Source organism: Eriocheir sinensis, chromosome 28, assembly GCF_024679095.1.
Source record: "Eriocheir sinensis breed Jianghai 21 chromosome 28, ASM2467909v1, whole genome shotgun sequence".
Lineage (NCBI taxonomy): Eukaryota > Metazoa > Arthropoda > Malacostraca > Decapoda > Varunidae > Eriocheir > Eriocheir sinensis.
In genome coordinates, this window is record NC_066536.1 from 6,744,633 (window position 1) to 6,764,632 (window position 20,000).

Genomic DNA, 20,000 nt, shown 5'->3' on the forward strand with positions numbered 1-20,000 from the left:
ACAACATGGCCCCCTAGCCTGTTCCATTCGTCCACCACTCTGTTGGTGAACCAATTCTTGCCTATGTCTTTGTTAAATCTGAATTTGTCTAACTTAGAACCATTGCTACGCATATTCCTAAATGACTACAAAGGTATTTCCTCCTAATCTTTCTCTGTGTCTTAAGTCTCTGTAATATGAGCACCAAAATTGAACAACATAATACAGGTGGGACTTAGTTAACCAGTGCCTGATACAATATAAGGATAACTTCTGTATATACTCTCAGGTTAGGAAATAGAAAAAATAAAACCTAATACACTTGAAAATAACGTAGAGAAGCGATGAAGAAGAAGGGAGAAGAGTAACAAATGAAGGAAGACAAAGGAAGAAGATGAGGAATGATGAGGGAATGGAAAGACCGGTGATTAAAGAAAGGATGAGAGCGAGGAAGAAGAAGAACAAGAAGAAGAAAGAAGAGTAGCGATGAAATAAGACACAGGGAATGAAGAAGGAGATGAACAACGATGAGGAGTGAGAAGAATGGTGATTAAAAGAAAGGATAAGAGCGAGGAAGAAGAAGAAGAAGAAGAAGAAGAAGAAGAAGAAGAAAGAGGAGTGGCGATAAAGAAAAACAGGGAGGAGTGGGATGAGAAATGATGGGGCTGGAAAGAATGATGATTAAACGAAAGGATGAGAACAAGGAATAAGAAGAAGGGAAAGGAATAACGAATGAAGAAAGAGAAAGAAAAAGAGCGGGAAGAGAAATGATGGGCTGGAAAGAATGGTCATTATAAGAAAGGAGAAGAAAATAAGACGGCGTTGAAGATAATAAAGTTGAGGTAAAGAGATGAAGGAGATAAAGAGCAAAGTGAGATAAACATTTAGATGGACGAGGGAGGGAAAGGAAGAGAGGGAGAGGAGGATGTAAAAGAAACGACTGAAGGAGGGAAGAAGAGAAGAGAGGGAGGAGAAGAAGGAAAAGGAGAGGAGGAGGAAAGTGTGGAATGGAGAGGAGTGGAGATTGAAGAACGAAGGGAGAGACAAATGGGAGAAGAAAATTAATATGAGGAAAGGAAAAGGAGAGGAGGAGGAAAGTGTGGAATGGAGAGGAGTGGAGATTGAAGAACGAAGGGAGAGACAAAAGGGAGAAGAAAATTAATATGAGGAAAGGAAAAGGAGAGGAGGAGGAAAGTGTGGAATGGAGAGGAGTTGAGATTGAAGAAAGAAGGGAGAGACAAGAGGGAGGAAAAGAAAACGAATAAGACGAAAGGAAAACGAGAGGAGGAGGAAAGTGTAAGTGAAGAAAGGAGAGAAAGGAGAATAAAATAGATGAGGAAAGGAAGAGGAGAGAGAGGAGAGAGAGAGAGTGAGGGGAAGGAGGAAGAGGAGAGGAGATGGACGAGGGAGGGAAAGGAGGAAAGAAGAATAAAATAAACGACTGAAGAAGGGAGAGAAGAGAAAAGAGAGAGGAGGAGAAGAAGAAAATGAAGAAGAGGAAGCGGAAACTGAAGCTTGCAGAACGAAGAGAGACGAGAGAGAGAGAGGAGAAAACAATGGGTAAAATGAGGAAAGGAAGAAATGGATGGTGGAGGAGGAGAGTGTGTGGGGGGGTTGGGGGAGGAGAGAGGACTTAATAAAGACGTAGTGAGAGTGGATGGGAGGAGCGAGGAAAGGAACAATTATGATGGGTGTGTATTGAGAGAGTTTGTGAGAGGGGGAGGGAGGGAGAGAGGGAGGGTGTGTGAGGGGGACGGAGGGTGAATGTGGACAAAGATAATAAAGGTTGGGAACTCTTTCTTTACGCTTTGGACAGGTTATAAGAGGAAGGAGAGAAACGCGGGAAGGAAGGAAGGAAAAAGAGAGAAGGATGCAGGAAGGAAGGAAGGAAACAAGGAAAAGATTAAGATTACACAAACCATTTCGGTATTCAGATTAAAAATATCAGAAAAGGAAAATGCAGAATAAAACGATGGCTAGGAAGATGACGAGGAGAGGAAGAGAAGCAAAGATGGAAATGAAGGAATAGAAGTAAGACGTGAGAGGGAAAGGCATAAGGAAACTAAAAAGGGAAGAAGTGATCAAAAAAATAATTTAGGAAGGAGGGACGAATAGAGAAGCTATCTGAGAAAAAAAAAAGAACTTAAGGAAGGAGGGATGACGAAGATAGGAATGGAGCAAGGAGGAGAGAGAATAAAAAAAGGAGAAGGAATGAAAGACGGATGAAGGATAGGTGACGAGATGGATGGAGGAATGTTGAAAAAGAATAGAAGGAAGGATGAATGGATACAGGGGAAAAGGGATAAAGGAACAGTAGAGGGAGGGATAAAGGGATGAACCAAGGAAGGATGGATGAGATAGTTGATGAGTGAAGACAGGAATAGAAGGAAAGAGAAGGAAAGATGGATTGATAGAGGAAGAAGGAGGGACAAAAGGAAGAATGGAAGAATGGATGGATGGGAGGGGCCGAGAAGGGTGGAGGGAGGCAGAGCTTGAAGGCAAAAGGTGGAGGTGGAGACAAAGCAATTAAAAGAGGAGCCTAAACATTAATTAATAGTGTTTATTGTCATGCTAATAACCACGAGGGCTTCCTGATTACTCTCTCTCTCTCTCTCTCTCTCTCATTTTAAAGCGTAAACAATGGATAAATGGGAAATAAAACTCTGATCCTGCTTCGGCCTATCCAACCCTCCGCCTGCCCTCTGCCGCTCTCTCCCGCCTCCCTCCCTGCCCCTCCCTCACCCCTCGCAACCCCTCACGTCTCCCCTCACTGTGTGCTGGGCTTCCCCTTTTTACGGCTAGGTGGCTTTTTTGCTGCTCTTTTTTATGGTGTGAAAGGGTGGAAGGGTCAGTTTGTGTGTGGGTGTGGGGAGGAGGGATCAGTGTGTGGGTGTGGGTGTGGGGGGAGGGTTCAGTGTGTGTGTGTGTGTGTGTAAACAAATATAGTATCATAACAACCCAGTGAAGCGTAAAAGTTTGTGCTCAAAATAAACAAAAATGCTGAAAAAAACGAACTAATTAATTAGCTACATAAATAATTTAGTTGTAGCTGCAGAAAAAAAATACGAAGAAAACTTATTTGACGTTTTCTTCTTTAATTATTCTTTCCATTAATCGTGGGGCTTTTAACTCGTTAGCTTCAAGCCATTAGGAAGGATTTATGTGTTTTCTGAACCTATCAAACCAGGGTGAGGAGGAGGAAGAAGGGTGAGTCAGAATGAGGGAGAAGAGGAAAGAAATGGGAGATAGGGTGCGGTAGGAAGAGATAGGGAGCAGAATGAAGAAAACGTGACAGCTGGGGGAGAGAGAGAGAGAGAGAGAGAGAGAGAGAGAGAGAAAATGAGAGGAAAGGTGTACGAAGCAGAGGTAGAGAGCAGGATGAGAAAGGAGTGTCATGTGTAAAATGTTTGAGGAGGGTGAAAGAAGAAAGGATGAAGAATGGCGATAGGGCAGGGTGAGGGAAGAAGATGAAATGGGAGATAAGGTGCACGAGGGAGCGATATGGAGCAGGTTGAGGAAGGAGTGTAAGTGCTTGAGTAGGGTGAATTAATAGGTAGGCCAAGGGAGAAGGAAGAAATAGGAGCTAGTGAGGAATGGATATGAGGCAGGGTGAGGAAAAAGTGTGAGCAAAGGTGAAGAGGTGAACAAAAATGGAAGGTAGGGTGAATTAAGGTCAGAAAGGACGAGGGGAAAGGGTGAGGGAAAGGAAGGAAGAAAGGAGAGGCAGGGTGAGGAAGGGGGGTGAACCAGATTAAAGAAGGAAAAAAAATGGGAGGAAGGGTGAGTAGGTAAAAGAAAAGAAAGTTGAAAATAGGGTGAGAAAGAGATACGAGACAGGGTGAGGAAGGAGTGTAAGCTATGATGAATGGAAAGAAATGAGACAAGGTGAAGGAGAGATTGTATAGTGGTGTTAGGTTACAGTGAGGTCAGGTCAGTGAATAGTGAGGTTAGGTTACCGTGCTGTGAGGATAGTTTACTCTTTAGATAGAATAGGTTATTGTGTAGAGGGGATAAGTTTCTGAATAGGGGGTGAGAGAAGCTACAAAAAGAGAAGGAATGCTGGTGAGTACGATAAAGAAGGGAAAAAATTTGGTGAAGTATAGGAACACAAGTCAGGCTGAAGGAGGATTCGGAAGTGCAGTGAAGGGAAAGGAAGGGTGAGGGAGTAGAAAGAAAGGGGACAGGGTGAGGAAACGTGATGCAAGGAAAGGGAGGGAAAGGAATGGGTTAAGGGAGGGTTGTGAGGCAGGATGAGGGAGGATGAAAGAGAAAAAGCAAGAAAGGGGGATATACGAGGAATGGTGAAGAGGGGTAAGGGAGGGGGAGAGAGGGTAAGGGAGGGGGGAGGGGGGAGGGGAGGGAGCAGGGTGTGACTAAGAGGAAAACATGAAACTCAAAAACAAGGATAAAAAGCCTTGTTGTATTCGACTTGCAACACACACACACACACACACACACTCTCTCTCTCTCTCTCTCTCTCTCTGTGTGTGTCATGTAGTATCAGTATTTCTTCATCATTCTCCTTCATAGTTTTCCTCCTCCTCCTCCTCCTCCTCCTCCCTGCACCTGCACTAACAATCTCCTTCAATCGCTACATCAGTGTGTGTGTGTGTGTGTGTGTGTGTGTGTGTGTGTGCACGCGTAACGTGTAGGTAGCTTGTTCAGGTGTGTAATCTGGGGTGAAATGGTGTGATTGTCTCTCTCTCTCTCTCTCTCTCTCTCTCTCTCATCGGTTTTTTTCCCCTCGTCACTTCTCCTCTTTCCTCCTCTTTTCCTCCTTCCCTTCTCCTCCCCTCCGAGATAACAAGAAATAGCCATAAACAGGGAGGGAGAAGGAGGGAGAGAGGAGTGAATGAGAGAGGGAGAGAGAGAGTGAGGAATGAAAGAAACAAACGCTCCTTTCATCATTGTTACACTCTCTCTCTCTCTCTCTCTCTCTCTCTCTCTCTCTCTCTCTCTCTCTCTCTCTCTCTCTCTCTTACGCTTGCTTGCCACCTGATGAAACTAATTATTGTGGGAACGCCGACATTGTTGATATAAATTACAGCACAATAATGATGTCAGATGGGCATTGTATCTATCGTTTGTTAGCATCTCTCTCTCTCTCTCTCTCTCATGCAATCACTTATTTATTCAGTCGTTCAGGCAGTTATTTACCTATTTGCTTATATATGTATTTATTCTCAATCAGCAAACTATTCAACAAGATTGTTTAACGCGTGTGTGTGTGTGTGTGTGTGTGTGTGTGTGTGTGTGTGTTCGCCTTGCAGTTTAACCATCACAACCTCACCACCACCACACTACCACTACCATCACCACCACACTACCACCACCATCACCACCACACTACCACCACCATCACCACCATCATCACCACCACACTACCACCACAAGCAAAACCATCATTATCACCACCATCACCACCACTGTCATTACCACCACCACCACCACTGTCATAACCACCACCACCACCACTGTCATAACCACCACCCACACCACCACCGCCGTCATTACCACCACCACCACAGCAAGTGTCCGCCCTCTAAATCCCTTCATCCACTACCCTCCTCCTCCTCCTCCTCCTCCTCTATCCGTTGCCAGGGCCAGGCGAGGTCCAGCTGAGCTCCTCCCTTCCTCCTTCTCTCCCTTTAACTCCTCCCTCCCTTTGCACCCTCCCCTAATCCCCGTCCCCAGTCCCCTTTGCTCCCTCTCCCCCTCCCTCGTCAGTGCCTCCCACGGACCCACTCCCCCCCCCCTCGCGCGGCTCAAGCTTCTTCAGTGTCCTCCTGGCTGGCGTGAGGAGTGGACGTGTACGCGCGGTGTCTTGTGGCTGTGGTGTGAGAGGGGACGTGCCAGGCGATCGTTTGGCCGGTGTGGTGTGTTGCAAGGGCGTGCCAGGGGGGAGGGGGTGTGCTGGGGTGCGGGACGGTGCCTTGACGCCCCCCTTAGTGCCCCGTGTCGGAGGTGGCGCCCCTACGAGCAACCTACGACCCCTTGTGCTGATTGACGTGGTGGTGATGGTCGTCGTGGTGCATCGTTCGTTTGTTCGTTCGTTTACTGAGAGATCGAACCACTGAACGACCCGCCTACCCATTCAGCCAGTCAGTCAGTCAGCCGATCAGTCACAGTCATCCACTTACTCCGCCAGTCAAGTCGTTCGGTCATCCAGTCCAGTCATCATGTCACTCTTCGGTATGTTTATGTTGTGTTGCACGCCCGCTTGCTCACTACGCACACACACACACACACACACACACACACACACACACACACACACACTATTTGCTCTTTTCTCAATCTTTTCCTCCTTTCATCTTCCTCCTCCTTAACCCCACCGTATTTCCCTCTTCGTCTCCCTCTTTACACACACACACACACACACACACACACACACACACACACACACACTATTTGCTCTTTTCTCTATCTTTTCCTCCTTTCATCTTCCTCCTCCTGAATTAACCCCACCGTCTTTGCCTCCTCGTCTCCCTCTTTACACACACACACACACACACACACACACACACACACACACACACTGTTGCTGAACCTTCCCTCTTTCTTTCCTTCTTCCCTCCCTTCAGCCCAGCATCTCGCCATTTCCTCTCCCTCTCCTTCCTTGCATCTCTTTCCCTCCCGACCCTCCGCCCCTCCCTCCGTCCCTCCTTTCATCTACTTCCTCCTTTCCTACATCACCTTCACCCCTTGCTGTTTATCTCCCCATTCATTCCTCCTCCTCCTCTTCTCGCTAAATACCTTACCTCCCTCTCCCTTCATCTATTTCCTCCTCCTCTACATCACTTCACTCCTTGCTGTATCTCGCTATTCATTGCTCCTTCCTCTCACTAAATCTCCTCTCCTCTCTCTCCCTTTCCCTCCCTCCTCCCTCCAACTCCTCCTTCCTTCTTCGTCTTGCAGAATGATAAAAAAACATGAAACTGCTTCCGACTTTGACAAACACGCTTGAGTTTAAGATGAGAGAAGGGAGAAAGGAGGAAGGGAGAGAGATTGAGAGGGATGGAGGGAAGGAAGGGGAGGAAGGAGCGAGGGGATGAGATGAAGAGGGTGAGAGGGAGGGGGAGGAGGAAGGAAAAAGCTAAGAGGGAAGGAAAGAAAGACAAGTAGACGAGGAAAGTGAGGGGGAGTTTGAGAGGAAGTGTGAGGTTGGCACGAGAGAGAGAGAGAGAGAGAGAGAGAGAGAGAGAGAGAGAGAGAGAGAGAGAGAGAGAGAGAGAGAGAGAGTCTTGACATGTGCAAGTTAAATTCGATGCTGTGAGTTTCCCTGTGTTCGTTTTATACGTGTGTGTGTGTGTGTGTGTGTGTGTGTGTGTGTGTGTGTGTGTGTGTGTGTGATAAGTGTGGCCTTATTTTGTGTTACTTCCACATTTTATTCTTCCTCCTCCTCTTCCTCCTCCTCCTCCATTTATTTCCCTTACGTGCAAGTGCTGAGGAGGAGGAGGAGGAGGAGGAAGAGGAGGAGGAGATGAAGAAGGTGCGACAGAGTGAGGGAAGACATGTTTGCATACTTAACAGGGGGAGACGAGAGAGAGAGAGAGAGAGAGAGAGAGAGAGAGAGAGAGAGAGAGAGAGAGAGAGAGAGAGAGAGAGAGAGAGAGAGAGAGCAGGTGCTGGTGATGGAGAAGGTAGATCGCGTAAGATTGGGTTACCGGACGATTTTAGGAGACGGTGATGAGGGGAATATTGGAGGAGGAGGAGGAGGAGGAAGAAGGTGGGGGGGAGAGGGGAGAGATGAGTAGTAGTAATATTGTGAAGTGGCAGGGATGGAGGAGGAGGAGGGAAAAGAGGAAGTGATAGTAGTTTTTTTCTTTTTTGGGTGGTCGTGGTGATGAGAGGAGGAGGAGGAGGTAGCGTGATAAGTTTTTGGTGGTGGAGGTGGTGGTGGTGGTGATGATGACCAAGAGACGTTGAATGGGAGGAGTGTAGTGGTAGTGGTGGTGGTGGTGAGTTACTTTTGTAGTGGTGAATGTGGTGATATTGAAATGAGAGAAAAATTATTAATGGTGATGGTGGTGAGTTACTTCCGTAGCGGTGATTGTGGTGACATTGAAATGGAGTGCTAGAGTCGATAGTGATAGTGGTGGTGATAAAGAGCTGAAGTGATGATAGATTCGGTGATGTTGGTGATGAGACGCGTAGCAAATGTGGTGATATCGGTGGTGATGGTGGTGGGTGGGGCCGGGTGTTGACAGTGTGTGAGTTTCGGTGATGACGGTGATGATGGTGATGATGGTGAGAAGAAAATAATGGGTGTAGAATTTCTGATGATTATGGAGCTGCTGGTGTTGAGACTGAGAATGGTGATGATAGTACTCAAGGTGATGTGGTTGGTGTTGATGGTAGGAACAGTTTTGGTGGTGATGGTAAAGAAGAGGGAAGTGATTGTTGAAGTGGTGGTGGTGGTGGTGATGGTGGTGGTGGGGGTGGTGTTGATAGTAGCAGTTTGGTGGTGATGTCATGCTGGTGTTTGCGAAAGCTAGAGTTGCTAAGAGGAAGTGTGATGGTGATAGAGAGAGAGAGAGAGAGAGAGAGAGAGAGAGAGAGAGAGAGAGAGAGAGAGAGAGAGAGAGAGAGAGAGAGAGAGAGAGAGAGAGAGATTCAAATTCAGATTCAACGCTTTATTCACAAACATGATCTACATTTATGAAAAGCGCCACTGTGTGTGTGTGTGTGTGTGTGTGTGTGTGTGTGTGTGTGTGTGTGTGTGTGTGTGTGTGTTTTAAATGCCTAACGCGCTGTACAGGAATGGCAGTTTGGGTGTTAGGGAGAGGGCGGAAAGAGGGAGAGATGAAGGAAGGAATAAAGGGAGGGATGGATAATAGTATGGATAGGGAGAGAGAGGGGAGGATAACGGTATGGTTTTGTTGTGGCGAGGGAGGGGAGAGAGAGGAGGAAAGGGCAGCATTAGGGGAAGGAAAGGGAAACAAGGGGAGATTGTGTAAAGAAGGGAGAGAGAATGGGAGGGAGAGGAAAGACAGGAAAAGGAGAAGCAAGGGATGGGAGGGGAGGAGGAAAAGGAAGAGGGGAGGAAAAGGCAGCGTTTAAGGGAAGGAGAGGGAAACAAGGGGAGATTGTGTAAAGGGAAAGAAAATGGGAGGTAGGGGGGAGACAGGAAAAGGAGGAGTAAGGGATAGAAAGAGGAGGGCGAGAAAGAGAGGAAAGGAAAAGGCAGCTTAGGGAAGGAAAGGGAAAGAAGGGGAGATTGTGTAAAGAAGGGAAAGAGAATGGGAGAGAGAAGGAAGACAGGAAAAGAAGCAAGGGATAGAGAGGGGAGGAGGGAAAGAAAGAGAGGAAAGGAAAAGGCAGCTAAGGGAAGGAAAGGGAAAATGTGGAAAGAGAGGGAAAAAGATTGGAAGGAAGAAGGAAGATAAGAAAAGGATTAGAAAGGGATGGAGAAGAGGATTGGGGAAAGATGTTAAAGGGATTGAGAGAAGAAAAAAAAGGAAGAGGACACACACACACACACACACACACACACACACACACACACACACACACACAGACGAGTCAACACTGATGTCATAAACGATAAATCACCGTAACAACACCTTTTCAATCATAGAAAACGTCATTGTAGGGCAGACTGTTTGATTTATCTCTTCAATCGGGGGCGACAGTGGTGGTGGTGGTGGTGGTGTTGGTAATAATAACTATACATCATACGCGCTCCTGTTCTTTTTTTGTTACGGAATGGCGGTGGTGGTGGTGGTGGTGGTGATTTATTTTTTCTAGAGGTGATGATACTTTTCCATTTTTTTTTTATATAGGGTGCGTTGTTGTGGTGGTGAGGTGGTGGTGATAATGATAGTGGAGACACGTAAAGTTGGTGGTGATGATGGTGGTGGTCATGCTCTGTTTGCTTCTGTTATTATTATTTGTTTGTTGCGTATGCGCGTAGTAGTAGTAGTAGTAGTAAAGGTAGTAAAAGTATAATAGTAGCGGTAGGTGTAGTAATAGTAATAGTAAAAGTATCAGAGGTAGTAGTAAAAACAGCAGGTTAGTAGTATCGCAAGAGTAACATAGTAGTAGTAGTAGTAGTAGTAGTAACAGCAACATCATCAGTAGTGGATATAACTAATCACAATGATAAATGGTGTATGTAAATGTGTTTTGTTTAGTAGCAGACACGGGAGATTAAAGCGGTTAGTAACGGGTGTGTAGGGACGCTGATGATAGTGGTGGTGGTCATGGTAGTGGTGGTGGTGGTGGTGGTCATGGCAATTGTGGTGATGGTGGTGGTGGTGGTGGTCATGGCAATTGTGGTGATGGTGGTGATGGTAGTGGTCATGGCAGTTGTAGTGGTGGTTGTGGTGGTGGTAGAAAGCTTCAGGGTAACCACAAACAAAGATGGGACAGCGATTTCTCCCGAGAGAGAGAGAGAGAGAGAGAGAGAGAGAGAGAGAGAGAGAGAGAGAGAGAGAGAGAGGAATGGCAGCAAGGGTAGTTAAATGGTCACCACCTGTCCATAACTCTCTCTCTCTCTCTCTCTCTCTCTCTCTCTCTCTCTCTCTCTCTCTCTCTCATCTCCTCCTCTTCCGGTCATTTTCACCTGCTCGTTAATTGGCAAAATGAGGGCTGCCGGTGGTGGTGGTGGTGTCGGGGGTGTTGGTGGTGGAGGAAGAGGGGGAGGAGGTGGTGGTGGTGGTGTCGGGGGTGTTGGTGGTGGAGGAAGAGAGGGAGGAGGAGGTGGTGGTGGTGGTGGTGGTGGTGGTGTGTTGGCACTGGTGTTGGGAGCAATGTGATGGTAGTTTGAATGTCTGTTGCTATGGTTCTGCTGTATCTGTGTTGGTAGAGGAAGTTGTAAAAGTTGAAGTAATAGTTGTAGTTGTAGTAGTAGTAGTAGTGGTAGTAGTGGTAGTAGTAGCAGTGGTGGTGGTAGTATACAATAGTGGTCGTGCTTAGTAAGTATAATAAAGGGTAAGGTTACGTTCTGTTGCTTTTTTGTTTTATATTTTTTCAAGATTATAAACTGCACTTCCAACTTTTTTTTTTTTTCCCTCAGCTGACTCACTTCTGCTCGCTGTGAATCATGCCAAAGCAGTTTTTTTTTTTTTTTTTTCAGCTGACGCTTCAGATTTTTGTGTCATTCTTTTTCGTTTATTGTGGTGGAGTAGTTTCATTTTTTTTAATCTTTACAAAAACGACATGAGCTTGGATGTAAAGACCATTTATTAATTACTCAAATAGCACACAGGCCCCGACGGAGACATTTTTCGCTCAGTAGTGTAGTAGTTTCTTTCTTTTTTAATCTTTACCAAAACGACATGAGCTTGGATGAAATGACCGTATCTTAATTACTCAACTAACACAGGCCCCGACGGAGACATTTTTCAATTAGTGTAGTAGCTTCATTTTTTTTTAATCTTTACAAAAACGACATAAGCTTGGATGAAACGACCATATCTTAATTACTCAACCAACACAGGCCTCGACGGATACAATTTTTTCCCATACTTTCCACTAAATATATAGCAACGTAGAAATCACTGCGCTCCACTAACCTTGATTCTACGCCACGGTCGCTGATCATAGGCACCTAACCAACACCAGAATGCTTAGGCCGAGGCTGCACACGTTCAAGGCCGCTCCGTTGTATGTATCATTTATGCCGCTTACACAAGGATACACAAGGACAGGGGAGTATGCAAGAGGCCGGGCCACCTACACGGGACCACTTTTAAATTAGTAGTGGTGGTAGTAGGAATATTAGTATGAGGTTGCTGTAGTAGTAGTAGTAGTAGTGGGAGGAGGAGGAGCAGGAGGAGGAATAGCAAGAGAACAGCTGTATAATACCTTTACTTTAGCTTTTACGAGAACTAATTAAATTCAGCACGCTCACAGAATGCATTAACCGCCACCACGAAAATAATAGAAGCAGCAGCGACAGAAACTACAGCATTGACACCACCACCACGACCACTACTACTACAACTACTACTACTGCCACACCGCCGCCTCCGCCACAACATTTATAACAATCCAGGTGGCACTGATGGCAGCCTTAATTGTGGCTTACCTGGTTAGCCAAGTCGTTAAGGGTGGCAGGCCTCTAACACGACAGCTGAGGAAAGTAGTGGAAGTAGTAGTAGTAGTAGTAGTGCCAAGGTTTTGTTATTTACTATTTGTACATTATTATTTAAAAGGATTATGATTGTGGTAGTGGTGGTTGGTGGTATGGTAATGGTTGTTTTACTGAATATGGTTGCAATGGAAGGAGTGGTTGTTGTATAAGAAATGTAGATAATAGTTGTAGTTACTGATGTAGGGGCACTGGTTGTCAGGGTGGGGGTGGTGGTGGTGGTAGTGTTCATTAGGGTAGTGGTGGTGGTTTTGTAGAATATGGTTGTAATGGAAGTTGTGATTGTTGTACTAGAAATGTTAATGATAGTTGAAGTTATTGCTGTAAGGTCACTGGTCATTAGGGTTGTGGTGGTGGTGGTGGTAGTCGTTAGGGTGGTGGTGGTAGTCGTTGCGGTGGTGGTGGTGGTCGTCACGGTGGTGGTGGTGTTGGTGCACGTTGTTTGTTGTGGATAAAGTCAACAAATCTGTATTAGGGATCAACAACACTGATGATTGCTCGGCTGGTTTTGTTTGCTTGCTGACTAAACACTTGAGAAGGCGAAGGTGGTGATGTTGTTGTTGGTGGTGCTGTTACTGTTGTTGTTGGTGGTGGTGGTGGTGGTGGTGGTGTTGTGGTTGGTGGTGCTGTTGCTGTTGTTGTTGTTGTTGTTGTTGGTGGTGGTGGTGGTGGTGGTGATGGGGAGGGAAGAGGGGGAGGGGATGAGAAGAGAGACATATTAGAAAAGTTTGTATATTTATTCATGTGTTGATGATGATGATGGCGATATGGGTAGTAGTAGTAGTAGTAGTAGTAGTAGTAGTAGTAGTAGTGGTAGTAGTAGTATGTTGATGTAGTAGGAAATGAAAAATAGCCAGAGCACTTTTTTTCCAGCTCCAATCCTCATCCATTACTTTGCATAGCTTTTCGAGAGAGAGAGAGAGAGAGAGAGAGAGAGAGAGAGAGAGAGAGAGAGAGAGAGAGAGAGAGAGAGAGAGAGAGAGAGAGAGAGAGAGAGAGCACAACAGTAATAACACAGCCTCCCCCTCGGGCCTGGGTGCAGTTTATCGTCGGCGGCAGGGGAGGCAGGAACAGCGGGCGAGTCAAGCGGAATGAGCCGAAAGATGCGAGTAACAAGGGAAGGGAGGGGGAAAAAGAGGCGATATTGACTTACCGGAGGAATGGAGGTGTAGAAGGAGAGGTAGAGGAAGGAAGTAGAAGATAGTGCGAAGGAGAGAATGGAGAGCTAAAGGCGGAATAACAATAACCACATGGAAGATGAAAATAATTAAAAAAAGAGAAAGAGAGGGGAGAAAAAAGGCGATATTGACTGACCGTAGGAATGGAGGTAAAGAAAGGAAGTAGAAGATAGTGCAAAGGAGGAGAGAATGGAGAGTAAAACGAGGAATAACAATAACCACATGGAAGATGGAAATAATTAGAAAAAGAGAAAGAGAGGGGAGAAAAAAGGCGATATTGACTGACCGTAGGAATGGAGGTAAAGAAAGGAAGTAGAAGATAGTGCAAAGGAGGAGAGAATGGAGAGTAAAACGAGGAATAACAATAATCACATGGAAGATGGAAATAATTAAAAAAAAAAAAAGAGAGAGAGGGGAGAAAAAAGGCGATACTGACTGACCGGAGGAATGGAGGTGTAGAAAGAGAGGTAAAGGAAAATAGGAAGTAGAAGAAAGTGTGAAAGTAGACAGAAAAAAAGTAAAACGAGGAACGAGAGTAACCACATGATAGATTATAGCAAAAAAAAGGAAGGAAAAAAAACGCTACATGACTGACCGGAGAAAGAGAACTGGGAAAGACGAGGAAGAAAGGAAGGGAGAAAGTCTAAGAAAGATAGTGTGAAAGAAGAGTAATGAGAGTAAAACGAGGAATAACAACAACCAAGTATGAGAAGAAAATAATTAGAACATAAGAAAAGAGGCAAAAAAAAAAATGTTTCCACCGATCAGAGAAAGCGAAGTGGGGGAAAGGAAGGAAAGGAAGAAGTCAAAGAGAGAATGAAGAAAAAAACGAGGAATAACTAACCACATGAGAGATGAAAATAATTACAACAAGAGAGAAAGGAGAGAGAGAAAAAAACGATACTGACTGACTGGAGAAAGGGAGGTGAGGGAGAGAAGAAAGAAAGAAAAGTCGAAGATACATTGTGAAAGAGAAAAGGAGAGTAGAGCGAGGAATCACAATGGCCACGTGAAAGATGAAAATAATTAGAACAAAAGCGAAAGGAGGAAAAAAAAAGATATTGGCTGACTGGAGAAAGGGAGGTGAGGGAGAGAAGAAAGAGAGAAAGGTCGAAGATACATTGCGAAAGAGAAGAGTAAAGCGAGGAACAACAATGGCCACGTGAAAGATGAAAATAATTAGAACATAAGCGAAAGATATTGGCTGATTAAGTGGAAGTCGAAGAAATATACGATCTGGAAGAGAAAGATGGAGAACGAAACAAGTCGCAAGAGATTGAATGTCGATAAACACACACGAAATTGAAAGGATGGAAGTAACAAAGGAAAATGGAAGTTGAAGAAAATACGATAATGACGGACCATGATAGAAAAGGAGGAAAGGGAAAAGTAGAACCAAAAAATACAATAATTACACATCCAAAATGCCCCAAAATATGAAAGTAATTAAGAAAAAAAAAAGAGGAGGGGAAATGAGATATATTTTGACTCTGGGTGAAAGTTGAGAGAATATATATGAAGAGGGAGAAGGGAGGGAGCTAAAAAAATTAAAGAAAACTAAAAACCACAAGTATAAAGAATCGAATAGATGGGAAGAAGAAAAAAAAAACGAGGAAGAAGAATAGTGACCGCGTGAAATCGCAAAAATATTCATTGTGGGAAGCGTTAAAGGAGATGAGGGATGACTGAAGCTGAGGAAGACGGAACAACACCACTAACTGCATCTTAATCAAGCAAACACAAATACCAAGGGAAGAGGGAAGTCCTGGAGATAGACATTGTGACCAGGAGAGTGAGGGAGAGGGAAGTCCTGGAGATAGACATTGTGACCTGGAGAGTGAGGGAGAGGAGGTGGAGGACTGGAAAGAGATGGGAGGGTAGGAGAAGCGAAGTCAAAGAAATACACATTGTAAGGAGTGAAGGAGAAGAGAGGTGAAGTATGTTGAGAAGGAACTCTAAAAACAGGGATGAGGGGGTTCAGGGCAAAGAAATACACATTGTAAGAAAGAGTGAGAGAAGAGGGATGAAGCTTATTTAGGAGTCGGGGAAAGTCAAAGAAATGCGCATTGTGAGGAATTGAGTGCGAAAGGGAGGTGAAGCTTTTTGAAAAGGAACACAAAAAAATGAGAGGGTCGGAGAGAAGTAGAAGAAATAGGCATTGTGAGGAAAGAGGGAGACATGGAGAGAAAGGATTTTAAGAGGGAACACAAAAATAGGAGGATGGGGAGAAATATTGAAGAAATACGCATTGTTTGATAAAAAGAAAGAAGAAGTAGAAGAGGAGAAAGGAGTTGGAAGTGCAGAAAAGGAGAAATTAAAGGAAGGTTGAGTAATGAAGCGTAAGAAAGAAAAAACAAGCAAGCAAATAAACAAAGGAAGAAAGAAAAAGAAAGAAAGTGGAGGAATGGAAGACGGAGGAGAATTGGAGATATGAAGCGAGTGGAAAGAAATGAATACCAAGAACCACATATCAAAGAAATAGTAGAGACAAATTAATAGTAGTGAAAGTAGGTGTAGATGGAGAGACTCTTATGCACATAAACACGAATAATAACTGCAAAAATGACAGGAAAGTTGAGGAAAATATGTTTTGAGGAACTTTTCAGAAAATGCAAGAAAAATATGTAACAGAAAAGTCGAAATACTGCGCAACGCTGCTGTTTTAAATATTAGAAAGTTGCAGGGAAGAAAGGGGGAGAGAGAGAGAGAGAGAGAGAGAGAGAGAGAGAGAGAGAGAGAGAGAGAGAGAGAGAGAGAGAGAGAGAGAGAGAGAGAGAGAGAGAGAGAGAGAGAGAGAGAGAGAGAGAGAGAGAGAGAGAGAGAGAGAGAGAGAACATTTGGAAGAAAAATATATATACAGGAAAACTTACAAAAGAATGAAGAAAATGGTATGGGTGTTGGTGTAGGTGTGGGGGGGGGGGAGGGGAGGGGTTCGAAGAGAATAGAAAAGACAAGAAAAGGAGTTGAATAAAATATTCGAAGAAAATAAAAATAAAAAGGAACTGAATAAAAATAAATCAAAAACAGAAAAATAACTTGCCAACAAAAAAAAAATACAAACCACATTACATCGAATTATAAACGAGGAGCCAAAAAAAATGAAAAGAAATAAAAAAAAGAAAATTGGAAAGCGAAAGATTAGCACTCAATGAAAGAACGAAAGGAGGAAACGAAGTGGAGGGGATGAAGAGAGAGAGACACAAAGAGAAACATTTAGAGGGGAAACGAGAAGAGGAGGACGAGAGAGAGAAGGAAGCACTGGAGAGGAAGGGGAGAAGAAAGCCGTGCAATGGAGGAGAAATAAAGAGGAGAGAAGGGAACAAGAGGAGGAGGAGGAGGAGGAGGGGACGAGAAAAAATAAAGGAGGTGGAGGAGGAGAGGAGAGAAGTAAAGAGGAGGAAGAGGAGAAAATAAAGAGGAGGAAGAGGGGTGAAAAGTAAATAGGAGGAAGAAGGGAAGTAGAAGAGGAAGGAGGAGTTGGAAATGCAGAAAAGAAGAAGACAGAGGAAGGTTGAGTAATGAAGCGTAAGAAACAAACAAACAGCAAACAAACACAAAGAAAGAAGGAAAGAAAAAGACAGAAAGAAAGAAAGAAGTAGAAGAATGAAAGACGCGGAAAATGAGAAGAAAAAGGAAAAGAAAAAAACTGGATAGAAGGTAAAAGAAAAGTGGAAAGATGAGAATGAAAAAAATAACGAGAAACAAAAAAAAAAAGGAAACGGAAGCCAGAGAAAAAAAAAGAATGGGTAATGAAAGATAAGAAACGATAGGGAAAGGAGATGAAAAATATTAATGGAAAGGGGGAATGAGGAAAAGTAAAATTAATGAGAGAAGGGAAGACATTACAGAACGGAAATTGAGGCTGGAGGAGGAAGAGGAGGAGGAGTTTAAGATTAAGGAATGAAGATGAGACGAGAAAATTAGGAAGCAGAGATGAAAGTTGATAATTACACGTGATTAAGTTAATAATTACAAGATTAGTATAAATGTTGAGAGCAGAACTATATTGAAACTGGAACAAGGAAGGGTATATAAAAAGAGTCCAGAATGATTATGAAGGAAGGAAGAGGGTGAGAAGTAAAAATATTAGAACAGACGAATATGAAGAAAATGATAACTGAAAGATGAAGGAGGGAAGAGGAAATTAGGATTGCAAAGAAGAAAACCGAAGTAGAAGTGAAGGGGAGAAAGGGACTGAAAAAGGGGAAAGAGAATAATAAAAAAGGGGAAACAGAAAGGAAAGAAGATAGCTGAATTAGAGGGGAGGGGAAAGAGAGACTATCAAAGAAAGAAAGAAAATAAGAAAAAGGGAGAAAGAAGAAAAGAAATGAAGTATGAATGAAGTGGAGAAAGAGAACTGGGATATGAGTGAAGAAAACATGAAAACTATATAAGAAAAAGGAATAAGAAGAGAAGAGGAAAGAAGGAAAGAAAGGAAATATGGATGAAGTGGAGAAAGAAAACTTGGATATGAGTGAAGAAAAATACGACTAAAAAAAATGAAGAAAACATGAAACTTATATAAAAAAATGGAATAAGAGGAGAAGAGAAAACTAAAATAGAAGAGAAAGGGAAGAAGTAAAAAGGGGGAGTAAAGAAGAGGAAGATCGGAATGGATGGCGGAGAAGGAGAGGGGAAGAGAAGAAGTAAAGAGGAACTAAAGTAGAGGAAGATAAGAATAGATGAGGAGAAGGAACCGAGAAGGAACCGAACTCCACCACCCTAACCTCTCCTAATGTAACCAGATGAACGGTTTTCCTCTTGCGGCTGAATGGGAAGACGGACTTAACGGAATATTTACCGACGACTGAAGCGACTCTCTCCTTCCCTCTCCCTCTCCTTCTCCCTCCCTCTCCTTCTCCCTCCCTCTCTACCTCTCCCTCTCCCTCCCTACCTGGATTCCTTTGCCTCTGTCTGGCTCTTGAGGAGGAAGAGGAGGACGGAAATGAAGAAGAAGAAGAAGAAGAAGAAGAAAAGGAAAAAGAAGAAGACGAAGGAGGAGGAGGAGGTGAAGAAAAAGAAGAACAAGAACAAGAGGGGGAGGAAGAAGAAGGACTGAGAAATAAAAAGACAAATAGGATAGATGACAAAAGATAGGAAGATGAAGAAAAAGGAAAGGAAAAGAAGAAAAGAAGGGAAAATAGGAAAAAAAGCAAAGAAATAAACAAAAGAAGGGAAACAAAGGAGGAGGAGAAAGATACAAAGAAGAACAGAAGGAGGAGGAGGTTATGCTCTCACTCAAAAAACAAGTAGGAAAAGAAAAAAAAAAAAAGAGGCAGCAGTTGGCGACCAGACTGACATTTTTATTTTGATTGGGTTCGTGTCGTGTCCTTCGTGTCCTTTGCAGAGAGAGAGAGAGAGAGAGAGAGAGAGAGAGAGAGAGAGAGAGAGAGAGAGAGAGAGAATAAGTAACGGTACGGCATAGTTTATAAGCTTAGGTCGTCGCGTTGCTTAGCTCACATGTTACTTTTTTTTACGGTCAAGGAGACAGATGATAGAGAGAGAGAGAGAGAGAGAGAGAGAGAGAGAGAGAGAGAGAGAGAGAGAGAGAGAGAGAGAGAGAGGTGCCTTGCTCGAACTGGCGCCAGGGGTTGCTGTAGGGGGATGAGGGGGGTGAGGGGAGGGCGTGTAGGCATCTCGCGACCCGCTGAGCCGCCTGGCGCTGACCCTCTCTGGCGGCGGCGGTGCGTTTGTGTGTGTGTGTGTGGGGGGGGGGGGGGTGATTGTGGTGGTAATAGTGGGGAGGTGGTGATCGTGGTGATGATGGAGGTGGTGGTGGTGATGTGGCGGTGCGGAGTCACGTTGGTCTGATAGCTTCGTTTTCCCTTTCAACGGTGCAACCCAGAGCTAGGTGTGTGTGTGTGTGTGTGTGTGTGTGTGTGTGTGTGTGTGTGTGTGTGTGTATAGATAAGGATTGCATTGGGCACTACATCAGCTTCCTCTAATGTGTCCTCTCCATCATTATCATTAAATTCATGTCTTAGTCCTCGACACCACATAATCATCATCATCATCACCATCACCACCACTACTACCACTACACGATTGACCACCACACACAATGAAGCAAAGAATACAAAACTAATGAAACGTCGTCTTCCCAATAGTAGTAGTAGTCGTAGTAGTAGTAGTAGATGATGATAATCCCCTTGTTATCGTTGGAAAGGGAGAGCGCCGTGACCTAAATCAGATCTCAGGGTGTGTAAATGGGTTTGTCGGACGTGATAAAATGCTGGAGAGAATGGCTGCAGTGTGTCGGTAATGGATTTCAGATGCGGGGCGAAGATAAGCAGGAAATGACACACGGATAGCGCAGTGAGTGGAGGAGAGAGAGCAACAACGAGACTACTACGAGCACAATAGGAGAGGCCTTGGCGTGTCTCTTAAAGAGAACGACTTGTATTTATCTATTTTTCTTTATTTTTTGTTTATTTTTAGGTTCACGTTATCTCCCTCGTGTTATTACTGTTGACCTTTTTAAATAGACCAGATATACGAGTAGGCCTATGTCCATATGGCTCCTCCTTAATACAGGCTTGCTTATTATTTTATTTATCTTTTTTTTTCTATATTTGTTTGTTTGTTTTTAGGTTTTCATTATCTCTGTTATTACCGATTACCGTTTTTAAATAGACAAGATATACGAGAGAATGACATGTATTCATTTATTTATTTCTTTGTTTATTTTTAGGTTCACGTTATCTCTCTCTCGTTATTACTGTTTACCTTTTTAAATAGACCAGATA

At 44.0% G+C, this 20,000-nt stretch overlaps 1 protein-coding gene across 5 annotated transcripts in view; it reads left to right on the forward strand.

The window, feature by feature from the left end:
• Positions 1-20,000, forward strand: part of LOC127004430 (uncharacterized) — a 138,494-nt gene that overhangs the window by 86,220 nt on the left and 32,274 nt on the right. The window contains exon 1 of one of the 5 annotated variants that reach the window (XM_050872118.1): positions 5,760-6,171. The exons of the other annotated variants lie outside the window; for them this stretch is intronic. Within the exon in view, the coding sequence (XP_050728075.1) occupies positions 6,159-6,171 (13 nt within the window). The 5' untranslated portion in view covers positions 5,760-6,158. Of the gene's footprint in view, positions 1-5,759; positions 6,172-20,000 lie in introns of those variants that run through there. 5 annotated transcript variants of the gene reach the window in all.